The sequence below is a fragment of the Sebastes umbrosus genome, chromosome 10, assembly GCF_015220745.1.
Source record: "Sebastes umbrosus isolate fSebUmb1 chromosome 10, fSebUmb1.pri, whole genome shotgun sequence".
NCBI lineage: Eukaryota > Metazoa > Chordata > Actinopteri > Perciformes > Sebastidae > Sebastes > Sebastes umbrosus.
This window is the reverse complement of record NC_051278.1, coordinates 27,324,794-27,339,748: the sequence shown is the minus strand read 5'-3', so window position 1 is coordinate 27,339,748 and position 14,955 is coordinate 27,324,794. Positions and strand designations below refer to the sequence as shown.

Below are 14,955 nucleotides of genomic sequence, written 5' to 3'. Positions count from 1 at the left end.
CACTTCCATGTGGGCATTATGGGACTGCTACATGTGACAAATGCACACTTGAATGGTTATTTCAGTGACAGATATGAGGCCTCATCTGAAGACAAGGTCTTACGGCCTACCTTTCGTGACACGTATCCGATTCAGATGTCAACCGATTCCTGAGAGATCAGGATGGATGACTGAGCACAGTGGGGAGGGAACCTAGCACCCAGCACACTACAGTTTACACCCTTCCTTCAGGGTGTGAACGTCTAAATAAAAGAATGTCTTCACCACACATTAACAGACGACCAATTGTTCATGCTTGAGATAAATGAATGAATGAACGGATGGATGGATAGAGGGATGAGGAGCGTTATTGATGCAAACCCTGATATAATGTAGGAAAATATGGCATCAAAGACAGATTGCTTAACAGATTGTGACCAAATGTCATACTGTAGTAAGCGTGCAGGAGTGAAGCGACGGGAGGAAAAGAGAGGAGAGAGAGAGAGAGGGAGCGAGAGAGGAGGAAAAGGGATAGACACAAGGCTTCCCAGAGCCAGCGAGTATTTATAGATCAGATATAGTCAGAACCTCTGCCTGGCAGCAGCAGTGTGCTCCTTGTTGCCCCGGCTGATGTCTCTGTACACATCCGACACGGCTCTGACTCAGCGGAGAACATCAGGAGGATGAGATGGTGATATTAATGGCAGAGTGGCAGGCTGACGACCAAGGGAGAGATTCTGCATGAATGGAGCCACATAGAAATTGTTGGTTACACTTTACAATATACACAGAAATGTGAGTTGTTACTGAGGAAGGAGTCAGAAACAAATCAGGAACGACTTGATAATTAATAACTCAGATTCAAGGACTATATAGTAGATAATGATGATTTAGACAGGAATATACTATATCTTTGAATCATTGGAGTAATGAGCACTTTCTTCATGAGTCAGTCCCGATTAAATCAGCCACTGACCGACACAAACGACTCATTAATTACTCATTACTTAACCATTACTTACTCTTTTTGTGCCCCCCTAAAGTAAAGTGGTATATCGTACTGAGTATGACCCCATATCATTCTCCTATACTCTTCGATTTGGAGTTATTCAGGAACTATCAGGTTGTTCCTGATTTAGTTCCTCACTTGTTCCTTAGTAACTAATCACATTTCTGTGTACCGTATTGTGAAGTCTTACCATTGCTTAAAGCAGCAGTAGGCAAGATTGGAGCAAATATGATTAAAAAAGCTATTTTTTGTATAACGGTCACTGTATCCTGACAGTAGTGCATGAGACAGGTAATCTGAAAATGATCATGTTCCTCTGTGTCCTCCGGTGCTCCTAATGGCATCTGCAAGATTTCACAGACCGGAGGAAAAACAACCAATCAGAGCCGAGCTGGAGCCTGAGCTGCTGTCAATCACTCACAAACTCCAATCAAAGGGTCAAACTAGTCAGCACTGATCAAATATGAATCAATATTCTGTTACTGTAATGACTATTTCGGGCATTAAATGTTTTCATAACCATATTTTAGTGTGCTGTTTAGCTGTAAAATGAGAATTTGTGACCTGGCAGCCATGTTGAGATCAGTTGAGGAAATACCAAGCACCGCCCACCAGCCGGAGCAAACTTTCTCATTTTACAGCTAAACAGTACACTAAAATATAGTTATGAAAACATTTTACGTGAGAGATAGGCACTACAGTAACAGAATATCGATTCATATTTGATCAGCGCTGCCTAGTTTGACCGTTTGATCGGAGTTCACGAGTGTTGACAGCTGCCTCCGTTGAATGAACAGCCAATTGGAACGCTCTCTCTCTGAAATGAACTGTGATTGGCCAAAGTGTCCAGTCACAAAACAGAGCCATGATGAGGTGCAGAAGTCCAGTTTTCTCTCAGAACACTTGAATTACCATAAATTGAAAGGGTATTATGGAATTTTTGCCCAATGATGCCAAAAATATTCTGCCTACTGCCGCTTTAATGCGAACTGGGGGGAAATGTTGGGGAACTTACTCCATTGTCATATTCATATTTTGGCCATGTGTGCTTTTGATATCATCTCCAAAAAAAAGTGTCCAAACTAAAGCCATTTATAGATTGATATATTTTGATTCTTTCTGTTAATGGTTTTCTCTTCCTCTCTCTTTCTGTGCGTGTGCGCGTGCCAGCCCCTGTGAGAGCGCCGACCAGAGAAGCGCGCTTCTCTCGGCTCACTCAGCTGCTGGATGCTGAGAGCGCACACAGAAACAAGACACGGGGAAATAACTACTTACATGGCTCTCTCTCTCTCTCTCTCTCTCTCTTTTTGTTTAGTATCTATGGCAAATCCATTATGACTTGTTAACGGTAGTATACTTGTAGCCATCCTCCGTGAAGGCGAACAACTAAAAACACTGTTATTTTTCACACATAGAGTCGCCAACATATCAGCTGTTTTTCCCCACAGTTCCACATTCCGGCGCGCGCACACTTCACGGGGAAAATGAAGGCGAAAAACCGAGACCAAAGCTTGTCGGACTCCAGAGAGCTGGACGGATCCTATGACCAGCTAACGGGTGAGTAAACCGGTGGATGTTTGTGTTTGATTGCCTGCAGAAAAAACCAAAAAAGATTCAATATGTAAAGCTGATCATCTGAAAGGTCCACCTATAACTTCAGGTGTCACAACCTGTCCGCTATTCATCTCCTCATCAGACCCCAAAATAACTAAATATGTGTGTGTGTATATTGACAGTTTATAGGCTAAGTTTATATAATCTTTGTTATTATTTCCAGCTTCCAGGGTAACACCATTTTGATTCATGTGTTACCCAAAGTAGTGGAACATTTCCTCGGGGATTAAAGAATTTAAAAAACAATATTTCATTGGAAAAAATACACATATTGAATCTTTTAAATGTCAGTGTTGCATGCCAGTGTGGTTGCATAATGTGGTGCGTAATGTTGGCGAATGCTGTTCGGTTTCTGTGAACAATTTGGAGACATCTTCTTGCCGGCCCTGGCTGGCTCAGCTGTGTGGAGAGACCACCTTATTGTTGGCGCTGTCTATGGCTGTTGCGTAAAAGCGCTGCAGGGTATATGGATAACACCTGTCTGACCAAAATTGTGGAGCAGATTCCTCCTGCTTCTTTTGGTGTCTTATCACATCTGACAGAAATATCTCCTATCTCTCTGTGCTCTCTATCAGCCGAAGTGTGTCTCTGTAGTTTAAAAAGAGCGGATCGTTCTGTGCAAGCACAGCAAGACATCAGAGCGCCACTTAAAATGCCATGTGAGGGTTTTCAAACGGGGTGATCTTTTTGAGCGTGCTTTCGTTTGTGAATGTCTGCTCTGTGGTTTGATGACAGCACTTCCACTTTATCAGCACATGAGACTTGACACACATCAGTTTTATCGCGATATAATGAAGCAGTTAATTGAGCGTGCCTGGCACAACACACTGTACCTGCGCTTTGCATGCGCTCCTCCGTGAGCTGAGCACTCTCTTGAGGTGTTTCCTCGTCATCACCACAGCCTCCCATTGTCACATTAGAGCTCACAGCTCTGGCCCTGCTCACTGTGAGCACCGTTTGCCTGTTAAATGCCAGCTGCTTCAATAAAATGCTTGCTTTAGTTTAATGCGTGAACACATCTCAGGGCCTGCAGAGGCAAAACAGTGCCTGCCCAGACAGATGTGCGCCTCTGGGTGCAACGGGGACACTATAATCTCATTTACACACAAGTCCACAGCATTAGCAGCTGTCACAAATTGAATGGATCCTAAATTAGGAAAAAGATTGCAAGGTGTCCCAGTGAAGTGTGTGTGTGTGCTGTATGTTCTTCTACTGGGTTTATCTCTGTGTGTGTGTGTGTGTATCAAAGCATATGTGTGGGTATGTGTGGGTGAGTTAAGAAGAAGCAGCAGCTTCACTTTTCTGCAGCCCATTGTTGAAAGTTTAAAAAAAGAAGAAGAATTTGTTCTGCTGAATTCACAAACATCCATCAGGCTTTACTAGTCAACGTGGGGATTGTAAGTCATGTCAGCCAACCCACACAGTGTGCTCTGGCCGTCATGCCTGGACAAACACAGAGCTTTTTGCACTGCTTCTCTGAGACTACACAGCACACTCTAGCAGCTTGACTTCTCTTTTCTCCTGGTGCTTTGGCTCTGGCAATGCACACCTGAGAATGAGATCATGCATTATGGAGGATTAGTAAATGTGACAGTGGAGGAGATGAAACTTTCTGTAATGTAAAACTCCTCAGAAGAATCAGCGTGTCCTATTCATTCATTCCTCTTTCATCTCCTCCCCTCTGCTCAGAGTCCAGCTGGTTGAAGTGGTCCCCTGTGTGTCTGACTGACTGTCCATGAGAAGTCATATTGCTTTTTTAATACAGTAGTTGAGCGAGGGAAGACAGATAGGGAGAAACCAAGTCATTCAGTGTGGCGGAGCAATTTACTCCTGGCATAGTTTTTAATGACTTTTTCAAAGCTTTGAATTGCGCGCTTAATTAATCTTTGTAAGGCGCTGTCAACTCGAAAAACATACTTAGCCCCGATGGTTTGCATGGTTGTTAAGGCTCTCTCTTGCCAATAACAGTCAGTGTAATGAAGATGTGATGCAGCTAAAGCTGCGGAGAAATATTGCATTTTTCATATTTCAGACACAGTGGCCCAGTGTGTGTGTGTGTGTGTGTGTGTGTGTGTGTGTGTGACAGAGAGAGAACAGGTGACGGGTGATTTTCTGCATAATCCCCACTAAAATGGAAAAGTATAGGCTGTAGTGTGATGTGAGTGCAGTGAGAATGGATTCTTAAGTGGGTTTTTTGTGTGGGAAGGACAGCTACAGGTGAGTCACTCTTCTTACTTACAGAGAGAGAGAGAGAAAGTGTGTGTGTGTGTGTGTGTGTGTGTGTGTGTGTGTGTGTGTGTGTGTGCGCTTAAAGCAAAGCTGACCCGTGTTGCTTAAAGGCAGTGTGGGTGGTCTCCAATCACCATTTGAGTGAAATGTAACCCTCTAGAAATAACTCCCTCTCAGCCTGCTACATTGTGCTGAAGTGCGCCCCACTGTGTGTGTGTATGTGTGTGTGTGTGCGTGCATGTGTCGGAGTGTGTGGTAGCCTGGCATTCCCCGTTGTGTTTAAGAGCACCGGCTGAGAGAGATGAGAGGTAATTATAGAAGCGTGGTGCAGTAATCTCCTCTTCCACCTCACGAGCCACACTCAAGAGGAATCATATCACCTACACACACGAGCGAGCGCACACACAACCGAACACACACACACACACACACACACACACACACACACACACACACACACACACACACACACAATGGCTTCTCTCCACATATGCATATGCTGCTATTATCTCAACCATGTCACGCTTCCTTTTCCTCGCTCCGAGTCCAGAATATTGTCTAAAGGCTAAATCAGTAGTGGTTGGCAGCCAGTCTGCCAATCATCCCTTTCTTCTGTCTGGTACGACTTTCCCTTCATGCTCAAATTATCTGTCAAATCCAAAACTTGCCAAACCCTTGTATTGTCTCATTTGTCAATATAGTTTAACCATATCTGTAAGAATGGCTGAGTGGAGAGGGATAATCACCACCGCTTTTGTAAGAAATTTGTTCTGTGTTACAGGAAATAAATCTGCAACTATTTTCTTTTTTTTTTTGCAACAATTGATTAATCATGTAAGTCATTTTCTACAGCAAATTTAAAATGTATTGGTTCCAGCTTCTCAAATATGAATTTTGGTGGTTTCCATAGTCTCTTCTATGGTAGTAAATTGGATATATTTAGGTTTTGGACTGAGGAGTGGATAAAACAAGACATTAGAGGTCACCTTGGGCTCTGAGAAACTGCGATTTAGCATTTTTTTTTTTTTTTTTTTACCATTTGGTAAAATTTTATGGACAAAACAATTGATAGAATAATTCAGTAAATTTTTTCCATCTCGAAAGTGCATGTGTTGGTGCGGCTGTGGCTCAGAGGTAGAGTAGGTCGCCCACCAACCGGAAGGACGGCGGTTTGATTCCCGGCTACTGCACTCCACATGTCCAAGTGTCCTTGGGCAAGATACTTAACCCTAAATTGCTCCCGAAGGCTGTGCCATTGGTGTGTAAACTAGTACTTAGATTAGATTCTGATGGGCAGGTTGACACCTTGTATGGCAGCCTCTGCCGTCAGTGTATCAATGTGTGTGTGAATGCTAACATGTAGTGTAAAGTGCTTTGAGTGGTCAGAAGACTAGAGAGGCGCTATATAAAGTCCATTTACCATTTACAATTATTCTGTTGTTCTAATCATGCACTCTTTGTTTTGGAGAGCGTGTGGAGGTCAGAAATATGTATGAAGGACTCAAGAAAACAAGGAATTCAAGTTTATTTGTAAATGTGTGAACATAGTAAACACACCCTCGGATAGAAAATAATATTGTGTACAAACCAAGCAGCAACTGCTGGGTCTGTAAAGTGAAGCCAATGCTGAAGTGCCTTACACTTGCATTCTTTCTAATAGCCAGCAGGGGGCGACTCCTCTGGTTGCAAAAATAAGTCTGATTGTATAGAAGTCTATGAGAAAATGAGCCTACTTCTCACTTGATTTATTACCTCAGTAAACATTGTAAACATGAGTTCTTCAATACGGCATGATGTTCATTTAGTAAATTATGGTCCCATTTAGAGTCAAATAGACCATAAAGCAGGGGATGCTTTAGGGTGTGGCTACCTTGTGATTGACAGGTCACTACCACGGCGTTGTCCGGTCTGGGAGTTGTCTGTGTTTTCGTTTTAGAACTTTAACCCTCTCGTCTTCTGTTGTTACATTTTGATCGCCTAAAAAATTTCTTATTCAGAGTTTGGTTGTACTTAGCTCCACCCTCTTGTGTCCCTTCTGGTTCCAAAAAAACAAGATGGCGATGGCCAGAATGCTGAACTCGAGGCTTCAAAACCGTAGTCCACAAACCACGCTGACTACATCCACTTCTTACTGTATAGACAGTCTATGGTACAAACACTGTCTTTTTTGTGTGTGTTTGTGTTGGATAGGTTAGGTAATAAAGTCCATCCTCTCAGTTTATCTATATATCCGTTCTTGGCAAAGTGAGCTGATCGCCCACTTCCTAAGAGTCAGCACACTCGGATGAACCTCTTATACACTCAACAAATACGTAGAACGTCCTCTACAATTGACTTGTCTCACGCAGCAGCTCAGCTCTCAGCTCTAGGAGAGATGTTCAGCCTTTGATAGATCTAGACACACACACACACACACACACACGCACACACGCGCTCGCGCCAGCTCTTAATGAGCAATTTTAAAAGCTCTGGCATTCAGAGCCGTGCCAGGCTATGAGTCGGCCAAAAAAAGACAGCCGAGAGAGAGGGTAGAGGTGTTGAGGTGAAGGGCAATAGCTGGTCTGGAAGCCACATGACACACACCCCAACCTACTGATTGGTGCAGAGCCCCCACGGTGAAAATAATAATTCACAATTGCCAGACCAAACCGATTCCAGGGCTGAGATTGCCTTCATAATTGAGCCTGTCAGAGGGAGTTTAGCCTCGAGTCACTTTCTCAGCCTGACAGTTTTTGCTGCAGCTAGAACCGCAAATGGCCGCTGGCACTAATTAAAAGCCTTGATTTAACATGTCATCCGATGTGCATGGACATGTGTGACACACGTCGCCTCATCAGGGATCCTCTCTGGGTTCCCGGGCCTGGGTTCCTCCTGGAAGTGCCATAATAACTGATGTGTAACGACTGGATTCCTACATGGAGGAACACTCAGAGTGGCTCACTTAAGCTTATCTGTCACATTGGTTACATCATTGGGGGAAGGAAGGAATAAAGGAAGATAGGAAGGAAGGAAGGAAGGAAAGGGGCAAAGGAAAGTGCAAGAAAATGAGTTGGGTTGCAGACACTCTTGCATTTACCAGCGATGCTCTTTGGTAGTCTGTAGGTGTTGTTTGCCCTATTATAAAAGCTCCTGCTGCCAATCTTATCCTGCTAATGCACAATATAGTCCTGTAATGATACGGGAGCTGCCACCTGAGACCTGAGTTCTTTTCTGACATTTAAAATTTGTGCCTCTTTAGGTAAAGTGGATGTTTGCACGTAGAAATGACGGAGTTCACAGTACGTAATTGCCCATCCATTCTTCCCTGTCCTCTTCCTAATGTCCCCTCTACATCTCTAAATATTTTGACTGACAGTCCTCACTTAAGCCGCGCTCTCTTCTCCCTCTAACTCTATCACACTCCTCCCCCTCACTCTGTCTCCGCACTCACAAATCAGATTACATAATAACATCATATATATTTCTGTCTCTAACAGAGTGTCTTGAGCGTCTCACTTCTCCGTGTCTTGATTCATCCCGCCTCTCCTTCCACTTTGCTCTCATCGCTTTAGCTTCTTAACTTTCCCGTTGTCCGTCCTCTGACCCCTCTCCTGCCTCCCTCTCCTCCGACTCTGTCAGGCCACAGTGGGACCAGTAGCTTAATGGGTCCTGGAAGCCAGAGTCAATCCTAACGAGTTTTAATCTTTGACCGAATCTACGGAGGGGCCGGGCGATCGTTAATTAAAATAAGCCCTGCTCACCTCTTCCTTGGCCCTCACCACCCCTTCTCCTCTCCGTCTCCCCTTCTCTGTAAACACATTCATTTATTAATGCCTGCAGGGGGAAGAGAAAAGGAGAACAAAGCCACGGGAGATGGGAGGCGCAGAATTTGGCTGGGAAAAAGTCTATGTACATGTGAGAATGAAGGAATTAAGGGGCAGCGAGGAACGGAAAGTGAAAGAAATATTTGATTCAATGTATTAAATTTCTCCCCCTCAACATCAGTCTGATGCCGTTTCCTTATATATTCATCAACGAGCGGCTGATTGATTGACTGACGGAAAGTGTCTCTGAGTGTGACGGAGCCCCGTGTCATTCATTGTGTGTCTCTCTCTCGCTTCGCTGTACTGTCACTCACAACATCTGATCCGCATTAGAGGATGATTTTCTGTCCATTAGACTGATAGTACCTCATCAGTATGGGGAAGAGGAGAGACCAGCAGATAGCCGAACAATGTTACCGTGTATTACCATGTAGGTCGCAACCCCGTTCCCCTTTCTTTGTGCACTTTGACTCTTTTTGTATGTGTGTGCATATAAGAGAGAGTCCTTTGTCGTCAGAGGTTATCAGCTAGCACGTAATCTCAGATTGAAGATAGGGGACCACTGTGGGTTTAGCGTGTGTTGTGTGTGTGTGTGACGCTGTAAACATTTGTGTAGAGGATGTCTGAAGGGCAAGCGTGACTGCCATCGAAAAGGATGTCTGGAGGAGTGTGTGGGTGTGTGCTGCCATCTTCCTCATTACTCTTTTCCTCATTTAAGTGCTGCACATGTGAAACATGTTGTTTGTACAGAAGATGCTGCGTACATATGATTTTAAGAATATGATTCCTTCCCCTTCCTTGTGTGTGCGCGAGAAAAGTGGTACAAACAGACAATAGCTGTGTTTCTGTTCATATATTTGAAGTATTGCATTAGAAAAGCTGTATGGAAGCGGCGAGATTTGATAAAACATCCTCAATTGCGCAGAAAAGTTTTTACGCTCACTTGAGGTGGTTTTTGCCGTTGTCGAAAAATAGTTGATGCGCTTAATGGATTATGGAAACACCCTCGCTGAATAAATTCTGACGTAGCGAACATTTAACTCACATGACCGATCAGCTGTTTCTGCTGTCGGCGTCATCCTGGATATTTCCATAATGTGTGAATGCTTGTCTTCGTCTCCAGACAGCATGAAACATGGCCAGTAGAAGCTGATATGAAAGAACAGTTAAAACTTTGAAACTAATTCCTGAAGACCTCTCCATTTTTCTATCATGGGTTAGATCGGTTAGATGGCCAAGGCGACTAGTTTTGTTTCCGGTTTGCAACCTCTTCTTCTATTCAGTTTACTGGCGGATTACAGCCATGCATAGTTTATCGCTAACTTGACCCTGTGCTGAGAAGCCGTCATTGGAAACTGTTTGGAAAAAGGCAGGGCCTTCCAAAAAATATCTAATCTGTCAATCAAACCAACAAAAGCAAAACTAATTGAAGGTGAAAACATCGTCCTACTTTACACGTTCAGTGCCTTACTTTGCTTTTCTTTCAATGAAGAAATACTCTCCAGTTCTGATATAACTGATGCTATTGCAATACCTACGCTCACCTCTTTAGGAGCCCCCATTGTTGTTTAGAATAAACAGTTGCCTCTCCGTGTCGTCTCATATTATGGTCTCACACACACCTGAACCACGCCCATAGATGCAGTAGCTCCTCACAGGACGCTGATTGGTCTGTTGTCTGGTGAGCTAGACACAAATGCATTATTTATAGGCTGACGAGATGGATTTTCGTGTGGCATTTGATCCTGTGATTCTCGCGTGATCTCGTGCCATCGCGAGAACCCAGCTGCCGTGCAAGGTTGGTCTATAGCGCCATCTTCTGACCAAACCACGCTGTAGCTTATTCGCTCCGAACCAGTTGATGGAAACGCGAAACCTAATTCACATTTCTTTTTTTGTGACATTTCAAAAGTTCGCTTAAGATTCGCTTGACAGTTGAATGGAAGCGGGACTAATGAATGACTGTAATTTAGTTGTGAACAGGCCCGCTGAGGACATTTACTCTACTCACTGAAGGTTCTTCTGTAACAACTTCAGTGTGATTGACAGCACAGTAGAGGTTGATAAGGAGGTAGAGGTGATTAGAGGAGGCCTGGGGTTTGCTCTTGTCAAAAGCAAAATCTCTCATGCACTCAATACACACATAATCACACACACACACACGCGCAGGGTTTTGGCCGTTAGGGATGACAGAGCGGGAGAACACTGCAGCTGGTCTTACAATCAATCAGGTAGCTCTGACAAGACTTTGGACAAGGTCTAGTCAATAAGACCCAGGCGTGCACATTCACACTAACACACATACACAACCAGACACATGCATATACATGCGTATGCACATGCACGGTTGTGAAACAATTGGAGAAGAAAGCACAGCGGGCAAAGCCTGGTCAATATCTGTCAGTTAGCCAAACTCAAAGTCTCTCAATGCACACAGTGTCTTACTGAATCAAGCCAAGTTTAATGGAGAATGGCTGTTTCTGGTCAGTATGAAAGTCCAGTAGATGATATGTTAGACGAAGAGAAACCAGCTGAAGAATCTATGCTTGTTACATAGTATGGTGTTGTCGGACAACACTGTCTTATTGTCCAGCATCGTTAGCTCGCTGACAGGCCTAGCTGCCCTTACTCTGGCCCCAAAATGGCTGCCTTCATCATTGCTCCGCTGTCTGAAAGCCTGGGGCCAGGTTGTCAGAGGGGACACTTCCTGACAACTTGGTCTTTATCTCTCCCAGGAGAGAGATGCTGAAGTCAGCCAAATCCGCGACCAGCTAAATATGCACGGTGTGACAAGGTGGAAGGAAACGGGACCGATTGCATTCTGGAGGCGACGATATGGTTCAAGGTATTACAATTGTGTGAGAGAAGGTTATTGAGAAACGTTGGAATGCTGAGCTGGGAATTTTGTTGCGTTCAGCTTCATAGAGCTGTGTCGATGTGCTGTGTCCTGATTCAACTGATGAACCAGCCTGCACTTTCCTCTCAGGCAGCCACGCCAAACTACACTTGTAAAGACACGGGCTTTAGAAGTCCAATAACATATTTGTGTACTTGGAAATCCATTTGCATTAATCATCTCCGTTGCACACTGCTCGATCTGGGTGTTTGCTTGTTGACTGTGGGGCTTGAAAATCCTATCCTCCTCCCTCTGCTATCTCCCTCTGGCACTGGTAAACCGATTACTCACACAGCAACCTGACGTTCCATAAGTGCTTCTCCCCAGGCTCCATGGCCTGGCACCAGAATTTCATAAGAGTTAATGGAGTCTACTAATCAACAAGCACACACAGAGACAGAGACGCACACAAACTCACACACAGGCAGGTTTGATTGATTGGGGGAGTGACAGTCACGACAGCAATGGGATGGTTACCGACCTGGAGCAGCGCAAACAGCCACTGACATTACCATCAAAGGTGGACCCGAACCTAATGTCGTATATAGAGAGGAGAGAGGGGGAGCATTGAGAAAGAGAGAGGGAGGTGAGGTGAGGAGGCCGAATAGTAAAGAAAGAGAGAATTGGGCGCCAAATTCTACTCTTAAACTACATACATATACATATTAAGATATTAAAAACAGTGGCTCAAAAATCAGCTGAGATGTGATGAGATCAATTATGGCGGGTCAGTTTTGCATAACACAGTATCGACATATGGCATTATGAATGGTCAGGCAAGCTTCCAAATCAGCTCCTTAACTCACAAACAAACCGAATTGTGGCATGTCAAAATGATTGCACATTTGATTAGATTATTTGTTTTTGGTAATTATTGATCGTACATCATACAAATGGCTAAATTATCTGACAGTGCAGTTATTGTAGCCTATCTGGCGACACTGGCTTGTGTCAATGTAACATGTTTTTAAGCGCCTGCTCACATTCACTAGCAGCTCATCTCCTGCTGCGATGTGACCATAGATTGTATATATATAGATGGACGACGGGTCTCCACTTCCGGATACGGGAGCTGCCATGTTGACTAGAAGGTAACCCGCAAATTGCGAAGATTTGCAAAAACTCTTGCGAGACTCGCTACCCGACGACCTATCCTAACCTTAAAGGGGATCTACGCCCATTTTCAAAATTCATACATTCCTATGGTATAAGACAGTCTAATAAAAATAGTAAAACACGTACAACTCTCTCTCAAATCCAAAAACTAGAGTGCTAAAACTTAATCTTGTGATGTCATAGGGTATAAAGTATGGAGCTGCTCCACACACAATGAATGGGGAGAGATGTTATATATGACACTGAGAGCACCCAGGGGAATGACCTGAGTATATGGAAACATTTTCTGTTTCACAACTGACAACAATACAATAAAATAAAGCTCATTTGGGTATAAAAAAGAAAACAAGCATTCTGTGGGTCCACGATATCAGTCTCTCATTCATTGTTTATGGAGCAGCTCCAGACTTTATACCCTATGACATCACAAGTTTGAGACTTACTTCTCTGGTTTCTGGCTTTGAGAGTGAGTAGCTCTTGTTCACAAATATTGATTGAACTTTACTAAGCTGAGGAAATAACATATTGATATTCTTTAGGATTATTAGGTGGTGTTCCCCTTTAACCATTCAAGGTCATTGCCTAACCTTAACCATCTTGCGAGAGTTTCCCAAATTGTGGGTTACCTTCTAGACACGGTCAGCATTTGAAGCCAGTGTCCGCGCAGTAGTGATCGGGGGGGGGGGGGGGGGGCTGGAGCCGTGGTATCAACGTCCCGCCCACACACCTGCCCGAGCCAATCACGAGCCGAGCATGGCTGCAGCTTGTTAGCGTGAGGCTAGAAACACACAACAACTAACCATAATATCTCTATAACTACATCTATGATCAAATTGACACTTGTTCTATTACACAGACTTGTGACGGTTATGGAAAGTTAAAGTTACATCTCCTCTCTGGTACAATTCCCGAGCCTCCGGCTGCACGTGTATTTCACTCAGAACAGCTGTCAATCACAGCTGTCAACCATGACGTCTCACCCTCTTTTTATAGTATCAAAAAACTCATTTACTCCAAAGTTATAAGAAAAATGAACACTTAAATATACAACAGCGTGATAAGAACTACATAAAATGACAGAAACCATTTTTGGGAAAGATGATGTTACTACATTACTTAGTTTGATATATTGATACAGATGAGTCGTAAAAGCAAACCAGCAGTGATACCTCGTCAGCCAATGTCTTTCATTGAAGTTAACACTAATTTACTGCTATTTCATTCAATTTGCAATCATACAACCGCAACTCTAGAGGAGAGAGCAGCACTAAAACACCACCAGGTTGGACAAATACATAAAATAATGAGCTATATATTTATAATGTGTGGGATGCTTAGGACATTTTCTTTCATAGTTGCTTCTTTTGCAATATGACAATAAGTCTCTCTGGGTCCCAGGGCATCACCTGACCTGCAATTACAGCTGCGGCCACCAAACCCGTCGCACACTGCGGGGCTGTCCTCAGCGGCCTGCTGGGGCCGGGTTGACAGTCCTCCTGACAGCGTGGTCTTTATCTTTCCCCTGGAGAAAAGCTAAAGTCAGCCCAATTCTCAACCAGCTTCAGGTAATTATATTTTTTTCCTGGCATTTCAGAACATTTTGAGGAGCGGTAGTGATGAAAACACGCAATAGGATAAACTCAGAGTGAACGAGTTTCTCTTGTTTTTATGAAACACATAAAAGATAAAAGCTGAGTTAAAATGCTGCTTTGTCTGTATCTGAAGTGTTTCTAAAATCAAGTTTTGCCGTGCATGACCATGCGTGATATCGAACTGTGACTCATACATCCACAGCTTGCTGAGTAGCAATGGAAATAATATCACATATAACTATAAAAACCATAATGAAAAGTGTACTTGAAGAAAGTCATAGAGTAGCATCTGTCTGAAGGTTGTTTTTACAGTTGCCATCTTTTTTTTTCCCAACCACAAGATGTTTGCTTCTAATGAGGGTGAATTAGGGATACGTGGTGGGCACGTTCTGATGCACACTCAGAGAAAGTCATTAAGAGGGGTAACGATTATTAATGAGGCCAGCATCAAATTCATGCGTTGAAATATGGGCCTGTTGTTTCCTTCCTGCGTGTTCATGACTGAGAGAGGCTCTGCTGGATTGTGGCATCAAAGGAAGAAACATCGCGGACAGTGTATGATGGCACTCCTGAATCACTGAGCAGGTTGAGCACAGTTTAGGATTGAACCAATTAATTAAAGGTGCTCTTAACAACATCCAGAGCATTAATATAGCAGCAAACAACTATTTGCTGTGTAAAGATACAGAGGAGTAATGCCTACCTGAGCAGAGAATG

General features: G+C 43.6%; 1 protein-coding gene across 13 annotated transcripts in view; it reads left to right on the top strand.

The window, feature by feature from the left end:
• LOC119495703 (Kv channel-interacting protein 2) overlaps positions 1-14,955 on the top strand; it is a 197,128-nt gene that overhangs the window by 87,644 nt on the left and 94,529 nt on the right. For 7 of the 13 annotated variants that reach the window (XM_037782436.1, XM_037782438.1, XM_037782439.1 and 4 more), the window contains 2 exons: positions 2,437-2,545; positions 14,045-14,211. In XM_037782436.1, coding sequence (XP_037638364.1) covers positions 2,437-2,545; positions 14,045-14,211 — 276 coding nt within the window. Of the gene's footprint in view, positions 1-2,181; positions 2,546-11,369; positions 11,480-14,044; positions 14,212-14,955 lie in introns of those variants that run through there. The other 6 variants (XM_037782444.1, XM_037782443.1, XM_037782442.1 and 3 more) reach the window with 4 other exon arrangements.